Source organism: Rhamphochromis sp. 'chilingali', assembly GCF_963969265.1.
Source record: "Rhamphochromis sp. 'chilingali' genome assembly, chromosome: 18".
NCBI lineage: Eukaryota > Metazoa > Chordata > Actinopteri > Cichliformes > Cichlidae > Rhamphochromis > Rhamphochromis sp. 'chilingali'.
Window position 1 is genome coordinate 20873693 of NC_137945.1, and position 18459 is coordinate 20892151.

General features: G+C 39.0%; 1 protein-coding gene across 2 annotated transcripts; it reads left to right on the forward strand.

The window, feature by feature from the left end:
* The first annotated feature begins 192 nt into the window (after positions 1–192).
* hnf4g (hepatocyte nuclear factor 4, gamma) lies at positions 193–14688 on the forward strand. Of its 2 annotated transcripts, none has more exons than XM_080866011.1 (11): positions 193–390; positions 5277–5442; positions 5688–5782; positions 7140–7246; positions 7372–7521; positions 9856–9943; positions 10316–10468; positions 10949–10998; positions 11283–11469; positions 13390–13509; positions 13767–14688. In XM_080866011.1, the coding sequence occupies exons 1-11, from the start codon at positions 360–362 to the stop codon at positions 13886–13888; spliced, it is 1269 nt and encodes a 422-aa protein (XP_080722137.1). In that variant the 5' UTR covers positions 193–359; the 3' UTR covers positions 13889–14688. The 2 variants fall into 2 exon arrangements, with proteins under 2 accessions (XP_080722137.1, XP_080722136.1); XM_080866010.1 differs by lacking the exon at positions 193–390 and adding an exon at positions 3519–3734.
* The last annotated feature ends 3771 nt before the right edge of the window (positions 14689–18459 follow it).

Sequence of the window (18459 nt, forward strand, 5' to 3'; positions counted from 1 at the left end):
ATTATTTTGTGAAACATTATCTCAAACCTTTTTTGGGTCTCAGAGGGCACACACACCTACACACACACACAGACTCACACCTGGTGATCTTTTCCTTTTCAGTTTTATGGTCCTGGGTTACTGTTTAACATCCCCACCCTAGTTTGAGTTTGTTTAGTAAATCGATCTAATGACAGGGCTATGGTGGCGCCATCCAATGTGTCGCTTTCTGAATTATAGGCCGCTCAGCTCTCCAACCTTCCCTTTTAACGTGGTTGAACACCTTTACTATTTTCCCATGCTCAGTGTGACTTAGTCCAATGACACACTGAGGGGCTCAGGGCTGCTAGCTGTCGGAGAACAACGGTACACCTGGATAAATGCACATCCCGGACAGAAACAGAAACACAGGTAAGCCAAACATTTCTTTTTAAGTACACTGTCGCTGAAATTCAAATGGTTCACATCAGACTAAGAAGAGTAGAAGAAGTGTTGTTTTTGCTGTAGTGGGAGTGAAGGTTACCTTTGGTAGTTTTTCAAGGAAGTTTGTGAATGCGATCCCTTAAATCACGTGGTTTCTGTATTATGGTGGCAATGGTTGGACTCCTTGTTCGCACAAACGGCACCTGCTGCTATGTCCTGTAGCCAGTACTCTGTATCTGCAGGCATTTTGTAAAAAGCAGATAAGAAATACTAACTTTGCAACATGGGCTTGCGCTGATCGGGCGATAACCCATTTCATCTGCAGAAAGATGGTAATCTGTTCATGTGGTGTTTTTCTTCTACTATCACTGCATTTAATGTCCAATAGGACGATTCCATTTCTATAATGCAGTTCTATAATGAATTGATCTGAAGGAGGTGGAAGTTTTGCTCTTTATTTTTTTACTATTTACATGAACATGCAACGCCTGTGTGAACAAAACTACTTGTTTTTTGCACAAACCTTGACAATACATGAAGTATACACATATTGAGAAAAAAGAAACAACCCTTACTTAATTTTTTAGCCCAGATTGCAATGGGATTGTTTTGCTGAGGCATTCCCAGAGTTGTTGATTGACTTTTGAGGCTGTGCATATCGGTCTGCCCTTTACTGTTCTGCTGTTCTGTTAGACTTAAACTTAACTATAATGTCTAAACCCACAGGACGCACTTCAGCTGAATTATTGATTTGTATTTTTTTAACATTTTTTTTTCAGCTTGCATATACAGTAACGCTAACTTTTCACTGTGAAGAGTGAGAGTTGCAAAACCATAGTTAACTATTTATTTCATGCATCTAGTCTCTTGCATGTTCTCTTCCTCTCTTTTGCAACACATAAAAAAGAAATACTGTATTAAAGACGTACAGTTTTAGGAGTGAATACTACTGAACTGCGTACTTAACTGTTTCCAGAGTATCAGGAAGTAAGGGTTTACTAGAGTCAGTAATCGAGGCTGATTGTCATCTGTGACTATTAAAACCTAGTCTAAATAGAAGCGACAGTATTATGGCCAGTTCACACAGATATAGCCTCTTAGCTATGGGTTTTATGGCCACAAAAGGCTTTTGGTTGCTAGGCAGATGCAAGCTTTCTCAGACATGTCCTGCAACAAGCCACAATACCTTTTTAGTATTACAACTGTTTCTATGAATGTGATTCTCATACATTAAAATCTTTTTAATTTAAATTTACGTCTAGGCTGAACTGCTTCTATATTATATTTTCTTTTTTTTGCCAGGTGGCAGAATAGACTTTCAATGTATCTGAGAGATCAACAAAATTAACAACCTACTGTAAAACAACACAAGCAGCTGATCACCCTTGCTGTTCCAAATGTTGTAGCTTCCTTAGTGCAAATCAGAAAGTGCTTTCTTATGTATTCAAAATGAAAAAGAGGGGAAAGATCAAAGGCACTCATCATTACAGAAATAAAGACCTCAATTGCTGTGCTTTCTGTCCTTGCTCTTAAGAGTGGAAGGTGAAGCTTTAAAAAAGCCTTTTAGAGTGTTTAGGCTGTTCTGGATTAAAGATTTTTTTACTTTTGAGTGAACATTGATTTTTCTTTCTATCTACAAGCCTAAAAGCACGATTCTTTGTTGTCTATTAAACTGTAATCACATAAGAACCTTTATTAGAAACTAACATGGAGCATCTGCATTTACCCTCATGCCTTTATACAGACTAAATGTGACGGTAAGGATGCAATTCTTCATCTTCCCTTTCCACAAATGTGATGAGTCAGGAGTCCTAACGTTACTACCTGGTTAAAATGTAATCTCTCTATAATCTCTCTATCACATCGCTCTCTCTCTCTATCGCCTCTGTCTCTTAGTCCCTACGCTTCCAATATTATAGAATATATCTGTTATTACCATGCAGCCAAGTGCTAATAGCGTTTTCTGTCATGTGTGCAATATTGTTGCCTAAACTGACCACACCATACCTGCACATATATGACGAACCCCTCAGACTGGGCCATTCACTGCTGATTTAGGGCATCAAATCTCCTATGACACTGCCTCTTATCATTTACAGTCTTCACAGCACAATGCCTCAAGCTGATTACCTTTAACCCACACGATAAGAGTTAGTGTAATGAAACCCCTGATTTAAATGGGTGGGTTAGGCACATGTTGATGGATTCATGCAAAGGTGGTCATATTATGTTTTTAACTTCCCTGACTGAAAATAGGAGGGTAACACCTGTTCCAATTTGCACTTTAGAGTCAATTTGTACTTACTAATCTTGTTTGGTTTTTTTTTGTTTGTTTGGTTTTTTTGCAAATAATTATTCTAACTGATATGAAACCATAGACATTGATGACTGAGCTAAAAAACTATGAAAGAAGAAGAAATTAAAAGCAGTGTTGTTGGTGATGTTTAAAGTAGCAGTCAGATTATTTAGAAACTTGTAGTAGAAAAAGAGTAAATAAAGAGTTAAAAACAGTGGGTTGGGTGAACCCATGGTGTGTATGTGGATGCCTTAATGGGAGTTATCAGTGTTTTCTACTTCACTGCGTGTCCTTATAGATTATATCTGCTGAGATGGTAGTGCTATTACTTCACCATTGATTAGATTAGGAAACCTGGGAAGGACACGCACAGTCACTCACACACACACACACACACACACACACACACACACACACACACACACACACACACACACACACACACACACACACACATACGTCAGATGCACATTCATACATGCTACTCTCTGTAAGAACAAACGCCTAAATTGTGCACATAGTGTGCAAGCGTTCTCCAAATAAATAAATAAAAGAGCAATGAAAGACAGAGGAGGGAAAGGAAATGTCTCTTTTCTCACTATCTATTCATCCCTGTGATAAGTGTATGAGAGAAGGGTAGATAAGTGAAGTGTAATAAGGTGAGAAGAACCCCAGCTCCTCCCCTCCTTATTGTTCAAGGCCCAATCAGATCAGATTATGGGTCTTTTATGACAGGGATCTCCCTTGTTATTTCTGAAAGAAATAGATGAAACAGAGGCAGGACTATAGGAAAAAAGAAGAGAAGAGAAGAGAAGAGAAGAGAAGAGAAGAGAAGAGAAGAGAAGAGAAGAGAAGAGAAGAGAAGAGAAGAGAAGAGAAGAGAGAGAAAACCAGGCTCAAACAGGAATGAAGTATCCTCCTACTCCTCAGAGTAAAACTCTGTTAGATATGGAAGTAGCCAACTACTGTGAAGGCCTGGATCCTTCGTACAACACGCTGGGCTTTGAGCATGCAGAGGTACTCTATGTAGGACGAGGTAAGTGTGTGCAAATACAGACAGATTCACACCAAAACACAAACAAGTCAAGCACACAGAAAGACATACATTGAAAGATAGGCCACTCTCTCACATACTTATCAGGGCCTTTAGAATGATCTGATTGGGTCATCAGCCAGAGTACTGGATGAGGAGTTGTGGCTGTTTGTTAAATAAGACAGTCACTGATGAAGTTTAGTGACAGCAGCTGAACGCAAATGAGTTGCTATTTGCAGAAAGAGGGGAAATGTGTTTGATGTGTTTGATATGCTCAAGTGCACTGCTTGGGAAACTCTGACTGATGTTTTAATACTGACTGCCAGTGTGTATGTGTGTCTTGCTTGACACCATTATGTATAGTAAATCCCACTTGCCTGTTGTTGCCTGTGTATGTGTGTATGCATCATGAAAGGAAGTGTGTGTTGTGAAGGAAATAAAAGGGCTGTGTCAAAGTTTGAGGGGGACTAAATGAATGATAACCAAACAGTTTAGGCAGAAACTGCAGGAATGTGTCATAAAGATATTTTACTGGACAGCAAGCACAAATCTCTGTGATACACGGGCGTTACCTCAGCATGGAAGGAAAATTAGTCAAACATTTACTGTAGACACTCATTGACTCATTTAACAATGGCACTGGCCCGTGTGAGACCAAATGAGTTGTGCGCAGTAGAAATTTAAACATGTATGTGTTCGATGCATCTTGAGTTTTTACTCGATTGACAGCAGGTTCCATTTAGTAGACTTTAACAGAACAACTTAGATGGAGGCAGCGATGATGGTGATGGTTTCTATTACAGTGACGATGCTGGTGCTGGTATAATGGTAGAGATTATGTTGATGATGACAATAAAGACATAAAAATAGAAATAAAGACAATGACAATCATGTTTTGTCATTAACAGCAATGTCTGGTAATACCAGACATCCTCCAACACAATGCACAACACATTTACCAGAGAAGTATCAGCAGTGTTATGGGTTTCCTTCAGTGATACATGGTTTGGGGGGGGTTGGGGACATTTTGATATTTGTTATTTCTGGAGTAAGGCTTCACACAGTGACTAATTAACTAAACATTTTATACCTTAATTGCTCCCACGGAGGCAATACACTGAGAAGTTAAAGGAAAAAATCTAACCCCACAGAGGATGTAGCGGGTCTAATGGTGAAGGGGCATTTTGCTGACCTACCGAGTGGGACTTTTGAGTTCCTTTGGGGATAAAAGTCATTACAAAATCACCTTTAATCCGATGATCATTTCCTGATCAGAGTGGCCTCTTTCGTGATCCAAAAGCCCCCACCCACAGGGCTTTAGGGGTCACTGAATAGCTTGAAATGTGTGAAAGTAATGTGAACTGTATGCTACGGTCTTTCATATCACCACATGGTTATTGGAGATTGGGGACCAAAGTGTCAAAATCTCCATCATCATCATAAAATGCACAAAGTGAATCACTTTTGAAAGAATGACGTGTGCATAATGCATATGCATTTGTATTTACCTGTGTGTGTTTTATTTTGTTTTTTTTGGTGCTCCAGACAGCATGCCGACAGAGCCAAGCCTGCCTGGTCCAGATGGGATCATTAGTAACTGTGCAATCTGTGGAGATAAAGCCACAGGGAAACACTATGGAGCCTCCAGCTGTGATGGCTGCAAAGGCTTCTTCAGACGCTCGATACGCAAGAGCCACGTCTATACCTGCAGGTACAGTTTGCAAAGATACACTGTGCAAGCATGAAATGCATAATGTGTGTATGCATGTGGGAAATATAAGAAATAGTTCATGCAATTGTCATAAATATCATCACAAATGTGCTTTTATACTCATGCACCCTTAAGATAATTTGCCAAAAATAGTGATAATTTGCTTTTTGTTTCAGGGTTGCATACTTTATTGTCGAATGATATGTCACAATTTTCTTGCTCTGATAACTTTGCATGTTCTGAAGGTTCAGCAGACAGTGCGTCGTGGATAAAGATAAGAGGAACCAGTGTCGTTTCTGCAGACTCAACAAATGCTTCAGAGCTGGCATGAAAAAAGAAGGTAGTGAAACCTCTTTTGAATGAGACACCTACATGCAGAGAATAGAGATAGAGTCTTCCTGATCTTTTACGTTTCTGCATATATGTCGCACAAAATTGTCAAACAAATTTTAATATTAGACAAAGATAACCTGAGTAAATACAAAATGCATTTTTTAAACAATGATTTCATTCATCTGTCAGATCAGATAAATCAAGAAAGTGAGAAGTGAAGTAGGCTGAAAGGTCACTTGCCTCAATTACGGTCAGAGTTCATGATTCAACAATAAGAAAGCGACTTGGCAATGATGATCTGGTCCTGCTCTGCTACTTCAGGACTTGAATGACTTGCCATAACTGATGGAACCATGAATTCTGCTCTTTACATAAAGAAGACCATCCGTTATCAGTCAAGCTTAAGTATTCTCAAGTTATGCAGCAGAACAATGATCCAAAACACTCCGGAAGTGTTTGGAGTGGTCTAGTCGAAGTCTGGACTCAAATTCTACTGAGATGCTTCGGCGTGATCTTAAAGAGGCTGTTCATGCTCAAAATGAAATGGAATAAAAATAGTTTTCCAAAGTGGGCCAAAGTTTTTCCACCGCGATGTGAATGACTCATTGCACAACTAGTTATTAAGTTTAGGGGCCATTTACTTTTCCACGTAGGGCCAAGTGGGTTTAGATAACTGTCAACCAGTATTTACCCGAGTTATCTTTGTCTAATATTAAAATTGGTTCCATCATCTGAAACATGTAAATGTGGCAAATATGCAAAAAGATAAGGCATCATGAAGAGGGCCAATCCCTCACAGCACTGTATGTACATTATATACACACTATGAAGGAGAAGTACCTTTCTTAGTGAAGTTTAATGACAAAGTGGAAAATTAAAATGAGAGAAGAAATTACTTCTGTCAGAGAAACCGACAACTGCTTCAAGATGGATGAAATGGGCTCTGCCATAAAACAGGTGTTTACTTAGTGTGTGTTTGTATTTATGAGGGGTATAACCTTGGTACAGAGTTTTACAACCCCTAATCATGTGTTATTTAAACATGTTGTTCTGGATTGTATCAGGTTAACGTTTGACTCCCTTTGTTGATGAGAGTCTGTAGTGCTATTTTTCCTAATTATTAACTGTCGTAGTGTATGCAGGCATCTCTTAACACTCATAAATTACTTAAAATTTAAAGCCTCAAAACTGGAAAACCAGGAATAAAGCTTCATTATTGTTACTTTGTTAGGGGGGGGGGGGGGGGGGGGGCGGCTATTTGACTGGTAAAGTGTTGGAGATGTTGCTTCTTCACTGTTCCCTTTTTTAGATTGCTTCCTCTTTCATGCATACACACAGCCATAATTATGTTTGTGATATATTAGCTGTGCAGAATGAGAGGGATCGGATCAGTTCCCGAAGAAGTATCTCCGACTCCCAAGACCTTCCAACTATTACTATTTTGGCCCAAGCAGAATCATTGTCCCACCAGGTGATAATCCCTTTATAAATTTCTTATTTTAAATCTCTTTTATGTTTGTATGTTAGTTGATGAACTTTATCAGTAATATGAGTGACCTGTAACCTGCAAGCTGTTCAATTCCTCTTCTCCGGCAGAGCACTACTCCGGTTGGAATAGCAGACTTGTCAGAGCAGAAGTCAGCCACTGTAGGGGACATATGTGATTCTATGAGACAGCAGTTATTGGTGTTGGTGGAATGGGCCAAATATATTCCTACTTTTGGAGAACTTCCACTGGATGACCAGGTAACTGGCTGTTCTGCCTGATTTGCAATCTGTGACTGTGACATTTCTTCTTTGCATGTAATGAGTGTCATGCATACAGTACTGCGCAAAAGTCTTGAGCTGCCCCTCACTTCCTAATATATGATAGCAAATGGCTATAGCAATGTACTGTAACATCTAAAAACATACATGGAAAGACTTTGTACAGAGTTTGGACAATCCTAAGGAACTTGAAGTTTGGTATGACTGCCTTTAATATCCAATTCAACCTAAAATTTCTTGCCATTTCTTGAGGTAGTCTTAAAGGCCATTCTAAAGCTATTCTTTGAATGTTATGTTCTCAGTCCCAATTAAGTCACACTGCTTCAATAATGTTAAGGTCCAGGCTCTTGCAAGGCCAGTCCATGTTTGACAAGATTCACAGCACCACTGGCTGAGAGCCTCCACCGTAATTTACAGGTTTCTGTGGACATTCACTGCTGTGCCTCTCTCCTGATCTCCTTTGTATATATTGATGACACAGTCCAGTTCTTGCCCATGGCTTCTTGACAGCCACCTTTGCACTGAGGCTATTTCTACTAAGACTTGGTGAACAGCTGAAGGGCCAGATGTAGGGATGGGTATCGTTTAGGTTTTATCCAATACCAGTACCAAACCGGTACTTTTGAAACGGTGCCGGTACTTAAATGGTGCTCGAACCGGTGCTTAAAGAATGGAGAACACAAAATTGGTCCAAAAAGCTCTCATGTTCAGCTGTTTTTTTGTAAAAAGATAACAATGTTAGCCTTTTCTGCAGCTATAGGGGATTTATGGTATCACTCTTGGCTGGAAGCAGTGCTTAAACAATGCAAAAAACAAACTTTGTCCAAAAACCTCTCATGTTCAGCTGTTCTCCACTTTTTCTTTGGTCATTTTAGCCTTTTTGGCCAGGGTGAAGGGAGCATCTGCCATCAAACAACAGGACAGCCGCATGTAACTACGACGGTGTTTGCTAGTTCACCTTACATGCATTAATTCAATAACATGGTTAGCTTACACACGAACAACATTAAGCTACTCACGCAGAGAAGAACGGCTGCTGCTGCCATCATCATCCCTCATCATTTCTGCTACACTGGCCGGGCTAGGGGCCAGGACTCTACTCTTCGGGTTCTTGGGGGATGTTACTAAATCCTAGTCCGATAACAGGCAACCCACCCGCAGTAGATGTGCACGGTGTGAAGTCTTGCAGCAAGCTATCAAATACGGCGCATTTCTCGGCTTTTAACAAAATGCTATACGTCGCCAGGTGTTTCATCAGATTCGAGGTGTTACCTCCTTTGCACAGTATCACCTTAAAGCACTTGTTGCAGGCTGCTGAGTTTGCATCTTTTGCTGTGAAGTACAGCCAGAATTTGACCGCTTCGCCTTGGGCATTTTTAATCTGTAGCTCTGCTCTAAAAGAATGTAGGTACCTGGGCCCGCCTACTACGCTTGCAAAGGTAAAATGATTGGCTAGAATCCAAAGTGTATGACATCTCAGGAAAAAAAAAGCACCGAAATGTGCGCACCGGATACCGGTACCCATCCCTAGCCAGATGCACATTTTAGTTGCTGAGGTCCTTGCTGGAGTTTTCCTATTTCTTAATGACGTGACTTCAGTTACTCTTCATCTTCTGCACATACTGTTTAGGCTTGCCGCATCGTCTTTTGTCCTCCACCTGTACAGATTCTCTATGTTTTTACACACATCGCTGAGATATGCCAAATTTTCAAGTAACAGCTTTTTGAGAATCCCCTTGCAGGTGCAAAAAATTATATATTTTATGCCTGTGAAACTGTGTTATCTTTGGCATTTGCCATAAATTCAACTAAGGAAAGGGGAAGAAATTGTGGGGGGTTTTAGGTTGCTAGCAACAAAGTGCTCAAAGATACAATTTAAAAGGGTTTCTTTTCCAGAGTTGTTATGTGTAGACAGAACATTGGTTAATCCCTTGAGTTACACTCCTTTTTTATGCTTGAATGATTCATAGGTCCGTTTGAAATAGCTTAACAAAAAGCAGAGCGAAACAAAACAAATAAACATTCCTCTGAAAACAGTCAGGTACAAAGCCCTTCAGACATCCTGGAGAACTATTGATTAAGACCACAAAAATTAGAAGCAAGCACTTGGAACCAAAATATAGAGAAATGAGGGTGGACTCAGGACATTTGTACAATACTGTACTTATTATCTCATGTCTGGTTTTGGAAACTAATTTTCAGCACTTGTTGATGTGCGAGGTTTGAAAACAGAATATTTGAAGGTAATGATTAAATTTGAGGCATTGTTACATTGTTTCTGTTCTTTGTTTACCTGTGTGTGTTTGTCCATAGGTGAGCTTGCTTCGGGCTCATGCTGGTGAACACCTCTTGCTTGGGGTTGCCAAAAGGTCAATGCCATTCAAGGACTTCCTGCTTTTAGGTAGAAACCAATGACTAGAAAGGCCTCTTCCTTATGTGTGGTGAAGTCATGTGGACTTAGAATGATTAACTAAAGCTTTCTGTTTCTCTGTGACTTCAAAAGTTTTTCTTGTAAATTACATTATTCATTATCGATACATCATACTGTAAGCAACTACAAACAATCAGGCACTTTTATACTTCTTAAGATCTCCACACCTATTTTCCATAGCCCATTGCCCTGCCTAAAAGAGAGTCTACAAGTTTCTCTGAAGGAAACAAAAATCCACCTGGCTCCAAAAGCACATACCACAGCGCTCCACCTCATACACACCCATGTTCAGTACCTACTTCATCTCAACACTGCCGCTAACTTTACTCACTGTCCCTGCAGGTAATGGCTGTGTGATCCACAGAGACAGTCCTGAACCAGAGATCTGTAGGGTAGCCAACAGAGTCCTGGATGAGCTGGTGCGGCCCTTCCAGGAAATACAAATAGATGACAACGAGTTTGCAGCACTCAAGGCTATTGTCTTTTTTGACCCAGGTAATGAATAAAAAGTGGCATTTAACCCCAGAACCAGTAAAAATAGTAAACCACAGATGATGACAGACATCACAATCAATTTGAACAGACGATTTTATCTTGTCTGCATTGCCTTTTCTGCTCATATCCATCTTTCCCGACATGTCCCGGCTAGATTTCCCCTCAAAGTTAGGTCCCAATCCCTCTCTTGCCTCTTTACGTTACCCTAGTGTGACCACAATCCCTGCCCCCATGTTTTGTTACTCCCTCCCTTTTCTATCCCCTTCACTAAATCCTTCATTTTGCACTTCATGCCAAAGTTTGACCATAATCATTCCATCAATTCCACTCATATCCGCAATTCCATCCATGATCTTTCCATTTTTATTTATTTATTTATTTATTTATTTATCCTGTGCTGCCCCGTCCCTCAATCCTGTCCTATATCCCTTCCCCGCCTTAACGCAACCCCCCTTCCTGGCTTTGCCTTCCATTCTGCAGATGCAAAGTCTTTGCGGGATCCTTCGAAGATTAAGACCATGCGACTGCAGGTAGGTCAAGCATTTGACCTTTCTAGATTGTTGCGGGACATCTGGTCGTTCTAGGATATTTTTTTCTTTTTTCTTTTTTTTTTTAAATTTTCAATCATGTAAATGATTTTGATTTCAAAAGCAACCATCCTGTCAATGTCAACCTCAATGTCATCATGTATTTTTCTTTTAATTTATGCACATCTTCTTTCAATATGTCAGCAAAATTAAAGAAAAATGGATTTTGCTTATAATGACAGTGACATGTGACCACATAGGGACTCTGTGTTTGTGCGTGCGCACAGGTTCAGATGAGTCTGGAAGACTACATTAATGATCGTCAGTATGACTCCAGAGGTCGTTTTGGAGAGCTGTTACTCCTGCTGCCCACCCTGCAGAGCATCACCTGGCAGATGATCGAACAGCTCCAGTTCATTAAGTTTTGCGGCCTGGCCAAGATAGACAACCTGTTGCATGAAATGCTTCTAGGAGGTGAGATTGGCTGATGTCTGTGCTTGTAAATGTGCAGAAAAAACAAATTTGACCTTGAGCACTACCACCAAATCCTCTGCTGAAATTTCTCAGTGCAGAATTATGAAGCACTGCGGAAAACGAAAAGAATACTTTCTTGAAAGTTTTCTAGTTTATATACAGGAGGCAAAAAGTTTTACACAATAACTTTGTACAATACGCATTTATATTTATATTACGTTAAGCTGAAATAGAATAAACCGGGTACATAAGATGCTGCTAGGGACATCTGCAAACACATCTAAATGTATATAAATACGGGAAATCTGAAGTTAAAGCTACAGTGCATCAAATATATTCTCAGGAGGGCCATGACAGACAATTGAAGCTTGAAACATAAACTAAAAAGTCATTTCCAGTTTTCACCATATATGCTTAAAAAAACCCTCCATGATATGACAACCCGACTTAAAAGAAAGAGCACAGAAATAGCTGCACTTGTTGCATTTGCCAGCATCTTGTCAGAACGTAGAACGAAACCACACACAAAACGCAGTAATAAAAACTCTCAGGCTATTCAAATTCTGTTAAGATGACATTATATTTAGCAATGAGTATGATCAAGCAAAACTGAAAGACAAAAGGAAAGATCCTGTATAGCTTATAAACATCTATAAAAAACAATGTGTCTTCTCATATCAAGTAATTTTTTTAGCTTTACTCATGAATGGCACAGACATATATGTATATATAAACTTGTTTAAACAGAAAGAAAGACGGCTTACAGGTTATGTTAGTATGTCTGGTAATAATCACCAAAAACAGACAAAAATGTAACCTGTAATTTTTTAAAAAAGTGCTTTAGGGGATTTTTTCTACAATAATTTAAGATCACAATTGTAGCCTCATGGTTTCACATCCTGCCTTTGGTCTTTTAACTTCAAACTGCTGCCTTCATAGTAATTCATTTATATTTTAAAGAAATGTTGTATATATAATACAGGAATCATTAACAACACCCACATAACCAATATGAAAAATTAAGTCTTACATAAAAACCTTTTGCAGTACTTACAGCTTCTTTAGCTTTACTTGAATGAAATGTCACCTGTTAAGTTCTACGGCTGTGATATTTATGGACCATATTTCTTATTCTTTAATCTGTATTCAGTGGTGACTCGAACAGAACATTGATTCAAATTTTCGTGACCGTGAAATCATGTACGGGCGACATACACATATCGGAGAACATAACATGGCATCCTCTGGGGAATGATGAAGTGAACATGATACACCAAAATCAAAAGAACTGGGACTTACTGTATATGTGACAATGTCTGTGCAAAGGTTCATTCAGGTTGGCCCATCTTTTTAAAAGGAAATAGGATATCTACACACATACAAACAAACTAGCTGAAAAATCAGTGAGTTAATATATTTTAATGTGAACAGACCTCTCACCTGTAGAAACACTCAAAAACCTAACTGCTTTGCAACTGTAATATGGTAAAAGCTGAATAAAAGTTAGTCTGGTTACAACAGCATATATGTTTAATTTTACTGAGTGGTATACATAAATGACATAGTCTCTACATTTACAGGGGATGGTAGGCAGTAGCCCAGACTACTGAGGTCGATGAGAGGGGGTCCAACTTTCAAAATTTTATCACTGCATTTAACTTATTTAGCAGTACGTAATTATACATTTATTATTACATTTAATTATACATTTATCTGACATGGCAACACAGTTTAAAGGGGGCAACAAGGAGTGGCAATCAAATTTCAGGGAGGTAGTGCCACCCCGGGTGCCCCCTTTATCCACACCCCTGAACATAAAGTAGCGCATGAAACAAAGTAGGAAGAAATCTGCAAAATTACTCTGGTTACAACTTCATCACTGTGTGTTGAAGTTTATTTGCACCTGTGTTATATTTTAAGGGCTTGCAACAGAACCCACACACCTGCACCATTCAGCACACACCCAGCTGGCCCAGGACCCTGTGACTGGACACACATTGGTCATCAGTACCATGCCTGTCAATCACACTCCACAAATAGGTAAGTTTCTGGATGCTATCAGTTAACACACACACAAACAAAAATGCATGCAGTCATGTAAAGTGCATTCAGTAACACTGGAGCAAACGTGACATACACACAAACAAACACACACTTTATCTTATCTAAAGAGTGTGTCCAAAAACTTTTTTTTTTTTAAATTATGCTTCAACAAAGTAATTAAAATCTGTAATATATATGTATTTATATCACACAATCCTACAAATGTTGCTTTGTCCCTGTCTCTTTTCCTGCAGCCTCTCCAGACACTCCCATCCCATCGCCCCCGCAGGGTCCTGCACCGGAAATGTACAAACATTTTCCCCAGCCTGTTTGTCCTCCAGCGAGCCCTTCACCTTCTGCACAGACAGACCCCTGACTCTTTCCTGCATTATGTCAACGAATCTGACAGCAGATCAGTTTCCTTGCCCCCTGTTCATTATCCAGGCATGGTATGAAAATTATGACAGAAATCTCTGTTCAGTGTCAACAGTTAGACTTTCCTACCCCATGACTCCTGGAGCTCCTGATACAATATCCTAACCGGTTATGTGCACCACATTTCAAGGTTTTATTTTCTTACAGTGGCAAAACTCACAAAAGAAAAGCACAATGTTTATGCAGTCTTTTTCAGGTACAACCCTGTCTGTGTGTGTCTGCGTGTGTGTCTATGCTTATTTGCTTATTTCCTGGCACCAGAGTGTTTGGCAGCGCAGACTCTGGGTATCCTGATCAGGCGGCGCAGTCAAACATTGGTGCTCATTTTAGCACAAAATTGTATTTGCCTTAAAACACGCTCAGACCATGTCTTACCCATAGTCATCACACCGCAGCAAGAATGATACGTGTGCTTCCACTGTAGTCACTGATATGAAAGAGGGATTGTATTTAAGTTGCAATGATGGCACAGCAGCAACTTTATTATTCATTTAAATCTCCAGACTTGGCAGCAGGATCCGTCAACTAAAGGCATGTTCTCTGTTTTTCTGAGCATCACACTAGAAAGCTATTTCTCAGAGATTTAACAGTGAAATCATCTGGAGTAATGCAGCTGTCCCCAGGATGAGTTCCGAGCTCCATCAAAATACGTTCGCACACACACACACACACACACACACACACACACACACACACACACACACACACACACACACACACACACACACACACACACACACACACACACACACATATATTATGTGTAATACAAAGTCCAGACTCTATCTAAACTTATATATATTCACATTACATTCGTATAATATTTCATTTTGACCACTGGAATCATATTCATAAATATTTGCTCACATGACTTTCATCCAACCTGAATGTTAAACAAGTAAACATGTTGGTGAAAACATTTTAAAACAAGCTCAAATGCATGCCTTCCAAATTTATTTTTAAATATCAGGGATAGACTCCCGCAGGGGTCCAGTAGCCTTTAATTTCGCTGTGCTGAGTAAGGAAGATAAAAGCTTGCAGCACACCGGAAGAAAAAAAAAAGTCCAGATGGTGGCGGCAGGAGCTCTCTTCATGGTTTCGCTGAATTTCAGTCTGACCGTTTGTTTAACAAAATTATCTCTAAGTGACCTGAAGACTGTTTATTTTGTTTGATGAGTATTTTAAACTGGTATTTTGCAGAGACACTCTTTTATATTTAGAATGCTGACTTTACTTTTAAGACATAAATGGGTCTGTTTAAATAGGCACTGCTGACAGCCTATTTAAGGTGATGTAGCTTGATTTTTATTTTGAAATTCGTGTGCTTTCTGTTTCACCTGTTGCTGCTTTTGTGTCTGAGCCTCCATCTGTGTTCGGTCTCAAGAAAATTGAGCCCTCAGAGTTTAATATTCTGCTGCAAAACTGGGATTAATGAAGGAAGTTGTGCATCTATGTGGTCACTTAAAACCATTAACTGACTGATGGTATTCAAGTCAGTAAGGCACCCTTCTTGCTTAGTGAAATGAAAATGTTTTTTTTTTAACTTTCTTTCTTGTCTTAAATTTCTTACTTGATTGGTTATACATATATATAAAACATATATCTACTGTAGATCAATCCTAATGTACTAAACAGTACAGTTTATAACTTATCTGAAAATATGTGAATGTACAAAAATTGCTTTTATTCATTATAGGAAAAAAAGCTATTGCAAAAAAATAAATATAAAAAAAATTAAAGATACTCAGGAAAAAAAGCTGGCTATCACAAAAATAATACTGTTCTTTTGGGCCTAATACATCTAAAACTGTGCTCACCTCTAAACTAAAGTATGTACACAGGAAGTAAATGACAGTTATGCAACAAAATTATATATATATTTAAATTTGTAGTTAATATTTGATACTGAGTTATAATACACATAGCTTACACAATGAGACTTGCCTGATATACATACATATATTAATATAATAAAGATCAGCATTGCAGTAATGAAATTCATGATAAATGCAGAAAGGAATGTGGATAATATTTAACTTGCTGTATATATTCAAAATTACAGAAAATATAAATCCATTCAGTTTCTTGAATCAGCTGTATATTTTGGTTGGTTTGTACTGATGATGTGTACATTTCTGAATTTATATGTTGATTAAAAGACAATCTTTAAGAAGTGCTTGTGAATGAATTTGTCAATTTGGATTAACTGTAATGACCTTGCCATTCAGTACATTATGCTGTAGCACAGTACTACCCTCTAGCTGTGAAGAGGTGAAATACAACAGCGTGCCAGGTGTACTACTTGTTGTATATGTAATATATGAAATATTATATGTCTATGCATTCATTCATTTTTGTGTTTTATAAAACAAATAAAAAAATGTCTGGAAAAAAAGATGATTCATTTCCAATTTATCTGTTTCTACAACCATAAAAAGTAATTTCAGTATAGGGTTTTTTTGCTATATGGAAAAAAGGTAAAATTGACTTTTTTTCCATATTTGGAAAGGAAGACAATATAGACACAGATAATGACAAATTGGCAGAAATATATTTCAATATGGTTTACCCACATTCAGTAATAGTGAGTGTGGCTTGTCTATTACTTCCCTCATGGAAGTCATCACACTCCCCCATAGTTCCACTGGTCAGGGGTATACAGTTTGTATCCAAAGCTTTATTGGCAAGCTATTGAGACCACAGCGCCGGACGACGCTGCTCATCTAAAAGCAAACCAGCTTCCCCCCGTGGTCCATCTGAGGAAAACACATTTTTGAGACAAACATTGAAGCCAAACTCGAATGCAAAGCTGTAATTTACAATAAAACTAAGCTGAGGGGCCAACTGTACTTTTAAATCTGTGATTCTGCTTACGTCCGTCCACACGCAATCATTTTATGGAGGTTTATGTGTATGTGTGATTGTTTGCGTGCAGTGGATGCAACCCAGGGATAAAGCCGAGAGCTCTTATTGTCTATATATTGTGGTGTGACTCAGAGAAAACATTCAGGTTATTTATGGCGGAGGAGATGATGTTGTCTAGAATCAACATGGCCAAATCCTCCTATCAACTCCATAATGGACAAGCTACCTGGCTTAGGTCAGAACAACACCACCTGCAACGGAAAGATGTGTGTATGTGCATATACAGTAGGTGTGTGTGTGTGTGTGTGTTCTCCCAGCTGCAATTTATTTAGAATCCGAGCGGGTGTACACTCCTGTGTGTGTTATTGGAATTGTGAGTATGTGTGCGTACCTGGGGAGCTTTAATCAAAGGCCTATAGTGAGGAGATATGGGGGCCCTGTCTCTCTCTCTTTTTGCTCAGATAAAACTGCGTGTTAGCATGCCAGTCACATATCTCATCTGAGACGCACTGCTCTCCTCCCCACACCTCACCTCACAGCGGCCCACACTGACAGCACGCTATTACAAACCAGTATGATACTCACTCCACCTGAGGAAGGTGAAACAAAGGGATGAGGAGACAGACAGAAGGAGGAACAAAAGAAGGATGCAACTGTGAAATGTTTTGGTCTTCCTTAGCTGGATCTTAGGTTTGCATGTTTTAATTTTACACTTAAGATTGAGAAGTTCTAAAGTGGCCATTGCTTCTAGAGTGGCTAAGCTGATAGGGCATCGATTAACTTGCTTTGGAGAAAAACTGATTTCAAACTGCAATATTATTATTTGTTGTATAAGTGCTGAGAGCTGGGCTGCAAAAAGTTAATCCCCCTTTTCTGATCTGTTCATCAAATAACAATCCACACTGCCTTTTTCTGTCATGACCACTAGATGGCTGTACAGTACTGTTGTTTCCACAGGGACGTGTTGCATTTTATTGGTTGCGTGTATATATATTTCCTTCTTCTTCTGCCATCCTAAGCCAAATAAAAGATTAAAATAATCACAATTTCAATAATAAAAGAATCAAAAAATCTGAACCAGATTAACAAATGCAACAAGCCACCTTCATTTAGCTGCAACATTTAAGATGTCACAGTGCCTATATCAGTCATTTTATTTAACGTGTTTAAAGCGTGAAACACACTGACATGTTTCTTTTTACCATTTATTCTTCATCTGTGGTTTTCCCAAACTAATTAAAGATCAAAGCTTAAGGATTAGTTAAGCAATAAAGATTTTTAAAGAGAGGGGTTTTCAGCGTTTCTTTCTTTCTTTTTTTAAATGTAACTTTGCATTTGTGATTTAAAACTGTGATTTATTTTTTTTATGGAAAATGGCTAAAAAAAATTGCAAAGTCACACACTTTGGCTCCAGACCACGCAGGAGAATATTGGTACAGTCTGAAATGAATGGCATGTGTCAGCGATCCGAGATTACAGCCGGAGATTGCAGACTATCATTCCTCACCAGTGCATTTACCCATAATTCCCCTCTGTCTCTAACATATCCGATGATTTCTCCTCTAGGAGACAAGGTGAGGCGGTATGAATCTCTGCCTCTAACTCTGGAATGAATTTAAAACCTCTCCTGAGTGATTTTCTGTGTCT